Here is a 9,528-nt window from a genome sequence, read left to right as displayed (position 1 = left end):
CTGCGCACCACAATTAAGATCCTGAATGCCACAACTAAGACCCAATGCAGCCAAAAAATAAATTAAATAAATAAATAAATAATAAATAAATCTTTAAAAAAAAGAAAGAAAATACTTTGAGACAAATGAAAACAAAAACATAATATACCAAAACTTTTGAGATTCAGTGGAAGCAGTGCTACGAGGAAAATTTATAGCTGTAAATGTCTACATTTAAAAAGAAGATTTCAGGTACTTCCCTGGTGGTCCAGTGGTAAAGAATCCACCTTCCAATGCAGGGGACATGGGTTCAATTCCCTGGTCAGGGAACTAAGATCCCACATGCCGCAGGGCAACTAAGCCCATGCACCACAACTACTGAGCTCGTGCGCCTCAACGAGAGAGTCCGTGTGCCACAAACCACAGAGCCCATGTGCTCTGGACCCCGAGTGCCACAACTACAGAGCCCACGTGCCCTGGAGCCTGCACATCACAACCAGAGAGATAAAACCCGCACGCCACAACTAGAGAGAAGCCTGTGCACTGCAATGAAGAGCCCAAGCCGCAACAAATAGATCCCGCACGCCTTAGCGAAGACCCTGTGTGCCACAACTAAGACCCAACGCAGCCAAATAAATCAATAAATAAATAAATAAAAAGATTTCAAATCAATAACCTAACTGTACACTTTAAGAGACTAGAAAAAGTCAATAAAACCAAACCCAAAAATAGCAGAAAGAAGGAACTAATACAGATTAAAGCAGAGACAAATGAAATAGAGAATATAAAAAACAGAGAAAAATCAACAAAACAAAAAGATGGTTCTTTGAAAAGATCGACAAAACTGACACACTTGAGGTTAGACTGACTAAGGAAAATGAAAGAAGATTCAAATTAGTAAAATCAGAAATGAAACTGGGGGCATTACTACAATTTCATAGACATGAAAAGTGTTATTAGCGGATACTATGAACAACTGTACATCAACAAATTGGGTAATCTAGATGAAATGGATAAAGTCCAGAAACACAAAAATTATCAAAACTTACTCAAGAATAAATAGAAAATCTAAATAGATCTATAACAAGTAAGGAGATTCAATCAGTAATGAAAACATCCCAACAAAGAAAAACCCAGGACCAGATGACTTCACTAGTGAATTCTACCAAATATTTTTTTTTCTTCCAAACATTTAAAGAAGAATTAGCATCAATCCTTCTCAAACTTTTCCAAAAAATTGAAGAGGAGGAAACATTCCCTAACTCATTTTATGAGGGCAGCATTACCCTGATACCAAAGCCAAAGACAAGGACACTACAAGAAAATAAAAGTACAGGTCAATATCCCTGATGAACATAGATGTAAAAAGTCTCAACAAAATACTAGCAAACCAAAGTCAACAGCAGATTAAAAGAGTCATACATGGCGATCAAGTGGGATTTATTCCAGGGATATGAGGATGGTTCAACATCCACAAATCAATCAATGTGATACACCACATTAACAAATTGAAGAATAAAAATCATATGATCATCTCAATAGATGAAGAAAAAGCATCTGACAAGTTTTAACACCCATTTATGATAAAAACTCTCAATAAAGTGGGTATAGAAGGAACGTACTTCAACATAATAAAAACCATGTATGACAAGCCTTCAGCTAACATCATACTCAAATGTGAAAAGCTGAAAGCTTTTCCCATATGATTAAGAACAAAAGACGAGTGTTTATTATCACCACTTCTATTCGACTTAGGACTAGAAGTCTTAGCCAGAGCAATTAGGCAAGAAAACTTATATATGTACATAAAATCCCAAAGACTTCACCAAAAAACTCTTAGAACTAAGAAACAAATTCAGTAAATTTGCAGAATACAAAATCAACATACAAAAACCAGTTGCATTTCTATACACTAACAGCAAACTATCTGGAAAAAAATTAAGAAACAATCCCATTTACAACAGCATCAATAACAATAAAATACTTAGGAATAAATGTAACCAAGGAGGTGAAAGACCTATACACTGAAAACTATAAGACACTGATGAAAGAAATTGAAGACACAAATAAATGGAAGGATATCCTGTGCTCTTGGATTGGCATAGTAATATTGCTAAAATGTCCATAACTACCCAAAGTGATCTACAAATTTAATGCAATCACTATCAAAATTCCAATTGCATTTTTTCACAGAAATAGAAAAAATCCTAAAATTCATGTAAAACCACAAAAGATCCCAAATAGCCAGAGTAATTTTGAGAAAGAAAAACGAAGGGGCTTCCCTGGTGGCGCAGTGGTTAAGAATCTGCCAGCCAATGCAGGGGACATGGGTTCGAGCCCTGGCCTGGGAATATCCCACATGCCACGGAGAAACTAAGCCCATGCATCAAAACTACTGAGCCTGTGCTCTAGAGCTCGCGTGCCACAACTGCTGAGCCCGCATGCCACACTACTGAAGCCCAGGTGCCTAGAGCCCATGCTCCGCAACAAGAGAAGCCACTGCAATGAGAAGCCCACACACCGCAACGAAGAGTAGCCCCCGCTCGCCACAACCAGAGAAAGCCCACACAAAGCAACAAAGACCCAATGCAGCCAAAAATAAACATTAATTAATTAATTAATTAATTTTTTAAAAAAGAAAAAGAAAAACCAAGCTGGAGGCATCATGCTTCCTGATTTCAAACTATATTACTAAGCTACAGTAATCAAAACAGTATGGTATTGGCATGAAAACAGACACATAGACCAGTGGAATAGATTACAGAGCCCAGAAATAAACCCATGCATATACGGTCAACCAATCTTTGAAAGGGGATCAAGAGCACAAAATGGGGAAAGGATAGTCTTTTCAAAAAATGGTGTTGGGGCTTCCCTGGTGGCGCAGTGGTTAGGAATCCGCCTGCTAATGCAGGGGACACGGGTTCGATCCCTGGTCTGGGAAGATCCCACATGCTGCGGAGCATGTAAGCCTGTGCGCCACAACTACTGAGCCTGCGTGCCACACCTACTGAAGCCCACGTGCCTAGAGCCCATGCTCTGCAACAAGAGAAGCCACTGCAATGAGAAGCCTGTGCACCTCAACAAAGAGTAGCCCCCACTCACTGCAACTAGACAAAGCCCATGCACAGCAATGAAGACCCAACTCAGCCAAAAATAAAATAAATAAAATAAATAAAGAAAAAAAATGGTGTTGAAAAAAATGGATAGCCACATGTACAAGAATGATACTGGACCCCTACTGTACACCACTCACAAAAATTCAAATTAAAAACTTAAATGTAAGACCTGAAACCATAAAACTCCTAGAAGAAAACACAGAAGAAAATCTCCTTGGCATCAGTCTTGGCAATGATATTTTTGGATATGACAACAAAGGCAGAAATAAACAAGTAGGAGTACATCAAACTAAAAAGCTTCTGTATACTCTTTCCCTGCCTCTGCTGAGTAGCTCAGAGGTGGAGGTTGGGGTACATTCAAGATTCAATTCCACCCATTACCTACCACCATGGCCGAGGAAGGCACTGGTGCTGGAGGTGCAATGGACGTTAATACTGTTTTGCAAGAGGTGCTGAAGACCACCCTCATCCACAATGGCCTAGCACATGGAATTTGCAAAGCTGCAAAGTGTTAGACCAGTGCCAAGCCCATCTTTGGGTGCCTGCATCCAACTGTGATGAGCCTATGTAAGTCAAGTTGGTGGAGGTCCTCCGTGCTAAACATCAAATAAACCTAATTAAGGTTGATGACAGCAAGAAACTAGGGGCGTGGGTAGGACTCTGTAAAACTGACAGAGAGGGAAAACCCTGTAAAGTGGCTGGTTGCAGTTGTGTGGTGGTTAAGGACTATGGCAAAGATTCTCAGGTCAAGGATGTCATCAAGAAGTACTTCAAATGCAAGAAATGAACAAATTAAAGACTTGGCTCTTTAAAATAAATAAATAAATAAGCAAGTTTCTACACAGCAAAAGAAACAATCAACAAAAAGAAAAGGCAACCTAGGGACATAGGAAATAGGAGAAAATATTTACAAACCATATATCTGATAAGGGGTTAATACCTAAAATATATAAGGACCTCCTACAACTCAATAGCAAAACAAACAAACAAAAACTCTGACTAAAAACTGGGAAAATGGGCTTCCCTGGTGGCGCAGTGGTTGAGAGTCTGCCTGCCAATGCAGGGGACGCGGGTTCGAGCCCTGGCCTGGGAAGATCCCACATGCCGTGGAGCAGCTAAGCTCGTGAGCCACAATTGCTGAGCCTGCGCATCTGGAGTCTGTGCTCCGCAGCAAGAGAGGCCGCGATGGTGAGAGGCCCGCGCACCGCGATGAAGAGTGGCCCCCACTTGCCACAACTAGAGAAAGCCCTCACACAGAAATGAAGACCCAACACAGCCATAAATAAATAAATAAATAAATAAATAAATAAATAAATAAATAAATAAACCCCAAAAGGTTAAGTAATTAAGAACTTTAAAAAAAATAAAAATAAAAAATAAGAATCAAATAATGTCAAAGGGGAAAACCAAATAGAGTTATACCAATTAGTTAAAAAAAAAAAAAACAGGGAAAATGACCTGAATAGATAGTTTTCCAAAGAAGACATACAAACAGCAAATGGGTATATGAAAAGATGCTCAACATCAATAATTACCAGGGAAATGCAAATCAAAAGCACAGAGATATCACATCACACCTGTTAGGATAGCTATTATCAAAAAGATAAGGGATAAGAAATGCTGGAAAGGGTGTGGAGAAAATGGGAACACTTTTGCATTGTTGGTGAGAATGTATATTGGTACAGCCATAATGGAAAACAGTATGGAAGTTCCTCAAAAAATTAAAAAAGAAATACCATATGATCCAGCAATCCCACTTCTGGGCATATATCCAAAGGAAATGAAATCACTACCTCAAAGTGATATCTATACTCCCTTGTTCCTTGCATCATTATTCACAAGAGCCAAGATATGGAAACAGCCTAAGTGTCTGTTAATATAATAGATGAATGGATAAAGAAGATGTGAGATATATATATACATACAATAGAATATTATGCAGCCATAAGAAAAAGAAGGAAACCCTGCCATTTGTGACAACATGGATGAACCTGGAGGGCATTATGCTAAGTGAAATAAGTCAGAGAAATACAAATACTGTATGGTATCACTTACATGTGGAATAAAAAAAAAAGGTCCAAACACATACAAATAGAGAGTAGAATGGTGGTTGCCAGGGGGTGGGGGTGGGAAAAATGGGGAGATGTCTGTCAAAGGGTACAAACTTTCAGTTATAAAATGAGTAAGTTCTGAGGATCGAATGTACAGCACAGTGATTGTAGTTAATAATACTGTATTGTGTACTTGAAATTTGCTAAGAAAGTAGATCTCAAGCATTCTCACTACAAAAAAAAAGGAAAAGGTATAACTATGTGAAGTGATGGAGGTGTCAATTAACTTGATTGTGGTAATTATTTCACAATGTATACATATATCAAATCATCACGTTGTATATTTTAAATACATACGATTTTGTCAATTATACCTCAGTAAAGCTGGGGGAAAAAACATAAGAGGAAATCTTCATGGCCTTGGATTTGGCAATGGTTTCTTAAATATGACACTAAAAACACAGGTAACCAAAGAAAAATAGATAAACTGAATTTTAAAATTTTGTGCATCACAGGACACTATCAAGAGAGTAAAAAGATGGAGCTGGAGGAATCAGGCTCCCTGACTTCAGACTATACTACAAAGCTATAGTAATCAAGATAGTATGGTACTGGCACAAAAACAGAAATACAGATCAACGGAGCAGGATAGAAAGCCCAGAGATAAACCCACACACCTATAGTCACCTAGTCTATGACAAGGGAGGCAAAAATATGCAATGTAGAAAAGACAGACTCTTCAATTAAGTGGTGCTGGGAAAATTGGACAGCTACATGTAAAAGAATGAAATTAGAACAGTCCCTAACACCATACACAAAAATAAACTCAAAATGGATTAGAGACCTAAATGTAAGGCCAGACACTATAAAACTCTTAGAGGAAAACATAGGCAGAACACTCTTTGACATAAATCCCGATCTTTTTTGACCCACCTCAGAGTAATGAAAATAAGAACAAAAATAAACAAATGGGATCTAATGAAACTTAAAAGCTTTTGCACAGCAAAGGGAACCATAAACAAGACGAAAAGACAACCCTCAGAATGGGAGAAAATATTTGCAAATGAAGCAACTGACAAAGGATTAATCTCCAAAACATACAAGCAGCTCATGCAGCTCAATAGCAAAAAAACAAGCAACCCAATCCAACAATGGGCAGAAAACCTAAATAGACATTTCTCCAAAGAAGACATACAGATGGCCAACAAACACATGAAAAGATGCTCAACATCACTAATTACTAGGGAAATGCAAATCAAAACTACAATGAGGTATCACCTCACACGAGTCAGAATGGCCATCATCAAAAAATCTACAAACGATAAATGCTGGAGAGGGTGTGGAGGAAAGGGAATCCTCATGTACTGTTGGTGGGAATGTAAACTGATACAACCACTATGGAAAACAGTATGGAGGTTCCTTAAAAAACTAAAAATAGAACTACCATATGACCCAGCAATCCCACTACTGGGCATATACCCTGAGAAAACCATAATTCAAAAAGATACATGCACCCAAATGTTCATTGCACTATTTACAATAGCCAGGATATGGAAGCAACCTAAATGTCCATCGACAGAGGAATGAATAAAGAAGATGTGGTACATATATACAGTGGAATATTACTCAGCCCTAAAAAGGAACAAAATTGGGTCATTTGCAGAGACGTGGATGGACCCAGAGAGTGTCATACAGAGTGAAGTAAGTCAGAAAGAGAAAAACAAATATCATATATTAACGCATATATGTGGAATCTAGAAAAATGGTATAGACGATCTTATTTGCAAAGCAGAAATAGAGACAGAAACGTAGAGAACAAACATATGGATACCAAGGTGCAAAGGGAGGTGGGTGGGAGGAATTGGGAGATTGGGATTGACACATATACAAAATTGATACTATGTACAAAATAGACAACTAATGAGAATGTACTGTATAGCACAGGGAACTCTACTTAATGCACTGTGGTGACCTAAATGGGAAGGAAATCCAAAAAAGCGGGGATATATGTATATGTATAGCTGATTCATTTTGCTGTACAGTAGAAAATAATACAACATTGTAAAGCAACTGTACTCCAATGAAAATTAAAAAAGAGAGTGAAAAGACAACCCACAGAAGGGGAGGAAATATTTGTAAATCATATATTTGATAAGGGTCTATTATCCAGAATGTACAAAGAACTCTTACAATTCGTTAGTCAGATTTGTATTTTAGGAACAGTCCTCAGCCTGACTGAAGGAACAGGAGAGTGTGGAGCCTGGAGTGAAACAAGGAGGCAATCACAGTGTTCCAGAGGAGAGGTGGTAAGGCCTGCACCAAGACAGTGGCTGGGGATAGAAGGAGGGCCTTTCAGGGAGTTCCCTGGTGGTGCAGTGGTTAATAAGACTCCACGCTTCCACTTCAGCGGGCGCAGGTTCGATCCCTGGTCAGGGAACTAAGATCCCGCATGCCACCTGGCACAGCCAAAAAAAATTAAAATTAAAAAATTTTTTTAATTTTTAAAAAAGACAAGGAGAGCCTCTCAGATTCAACTAATATTGAAGAGGTAGACTCAGGCTGCTTGGGGGACTGAATGGCTGTGTGAAGTTTTCATTTCCGCATACTAGTGAGGCTGGTTGCCAGGACAGGATCTGTCTTTCAGGAAGGAAAAGGAGGGAGATCCCTATACTTGCCTGGACAGAGTAGCTGGGGATGGGGGAAGTGAAAGTGTCCGCCTGCATAAATAGGCGGCACACCAGTCCCAGCCCACACACGGCCCCCCAGTTTGGAGCTGTCCACCTCTCCTGAGCTCTACCGTGGCCATGGCTCAGTCGCTGATTCTGAGCATCCTTGTCCTAGTCCTGGCCTTCTGCATCCCCCAGACCCAAGGTATCAAGGAGGGAGTTGCCTAGGATGGGGGCAAGGGGCTGGAGAGGCCTGGGTAGGAGCCTCCAAGCAGCCCCTCACTCCCTGTGAACCCCACCTGCAGGCAGTGATGGAGGAGCACAGGACTGTTGCCTCAAGTACAGCCTAAGGAAGATTCCCACCCACGTTGTCCGCAGCTACCGGAAGCAGGAACCAAGCCTGGGTTGCCCCATCCCAGCTATCCTGTAAGTGGGTACAAGGGGGTGGGTGCAGGCTGGCAGCTGAGTGGGAGGGCATGATGGGCAAGACTCAGACAGGCTTGCTAACCCCCGAACCCTAGGTTCTCGCCTCGGAAACGCTCTCAGCCAGAGCTATGTGCAGACCCTAGAAAGGCCTGGGTGCAGCAGCTGATGCAGCGTCTGGACAAGCCATCAGCCCCATGGAAACCAGCCCAGGACTGTAAGAAGGACAAGGGGGCCCCCAAGTCTGGCAAGAAGGGAAAGAGCTCCAAAGGCTGTAAGAGGTAAGGAAGCTAAAGGGACGGGAGGTGGGAAGTGAAGGGGAGCCTTGATCATCCCCTCAAACCCCTCTTCTGCCCTCCCAGGACTGAGACTCCAAAACGGCCATAGCCCAGTGACGAGCCCGGAGCCCAGGAGGTCCCCACCAGTCTCATCAGGGCTTGGAGCCCCAGCCCAAGGGACAAGAAGCGGGCTAGGAGAGAGGGAGGACTCAGGGGCCCCAGAGCAGCCACCCCATGCTGGCCTTGCCTCGCCCCTTCTCCAGCTTCAACCACCCCTCTGCATACCCACCCTACCCTGCATGGCTGAGCTGCCCACACCAGGCCAGGCCTAGAGAGGCAGAGAAGGGAAAGTCCCATAGGAAATGTGAGAGGTGGCAGCAGGACTGTCCCCTCTGAGGAAAGGTCACCCAGGGCCCTGGACCTGACCGTGCTCCACAATGCACCCACCTCTTCTTTGTAAATATGATTTATACCTAACTGAATAAACAGCCATTCTGGCCTTCTTCCCAAGTATCTGTTCCTGTGTGTTTGTGTCCACAGAGAAGCCACTGTCACCACAGGGTGGAGTCACACACTCTGGGGTCCCGGCCAAGAGCTCGGGCTGGCAAATTCTATATCCTCACCCACCCCAAGAGTTTCCTTGCTTCCCAGGTGCCCAGACCTGTGGGCAGTAAAAGGGAGGCTGACAGGCAGGGTGGGACCTGGGCTGCCCCTGGTCTCTGAGAAATCCCTGCCAATGAAGAGACAGTGGATCCCAGGCACACGTCCCCAACAGCTCCGCAGGTCTCTGAGACCCTGAAGAGATCCCTTCCCTGATTCCGCCCAGCATTCTCTCACTCCCAGCTTCACCGGGGACTGCCTCCCCTTTCCTTGGGGTCTACTGGAGGGAGGCGGGAGCCTGGGCCTGCCTGTAACACAGGTGAACACAAGTTCTACTGAAACCTGCCCTACGCAGAGTTCCAGCCCTGGGAGCCCTCGAGAGCCCCCATCTCCTCCCAAAGACCCCAGAGGACTC

General features: G+C 42.4%; 1 protein-coding gene and 1 pseudogene across 1 annotated transcript; both read left to right on the top strand.

The window, feature by feature from the left end:
- Positions 1–3,484: 3,484 nt before the first annotated feature.
- On the top strand, positions 3,485–3,882 carry LOC137770554 (small ribosomal subunit protein eS12 pseudogene; annotated as a pseudogene).
- Positions 3,883–7,912: 4,030 nt separating this feature from the next.
- On the top strand, positions 7,913–9,023 carry CCL21 (C-C motif chemokine ligand 21). The gene is made up of 4 exons (XM_068552893.1): positions 7,913–8,017; positions 8,118–8,238; positions 8,334–8,516; positions 8,598–9,023. The coding sequence occupies exons 1-4, from the start codon at positions 7,951–7,953 to the stop codon at positions 8,620–8,622; spliced, it is 396 nt and encodes a 131-aa protein (XP_068408994.1). The 5' UTR covers positions 7,913–7,950; the 3' UTR covers positions 8,623–9,023.
- The last annotated feature ends 505 nt before the right edge of the window (positions 9,024–9,528 follow it).

Source organism: Eschrichtius robustus, chromosome 10, assembly GCF_028021215.1.
Source record: "Eschrichtius robustus isolate mEscRob2 chromosome 10, mEscRob2.pri, whole genome shotgun sequence".
Taxonomy (NCBI): domain Eukaryota; kingdom Metazoa; phylum Chordata; class Mammalia; order Artiodactyla; family Eschrichtiidae; genus Eschrichtius; species Eschrichtius robustus.
This window is presented reverse-complemented; position numbering and strand designations above follow the sequence as displayed.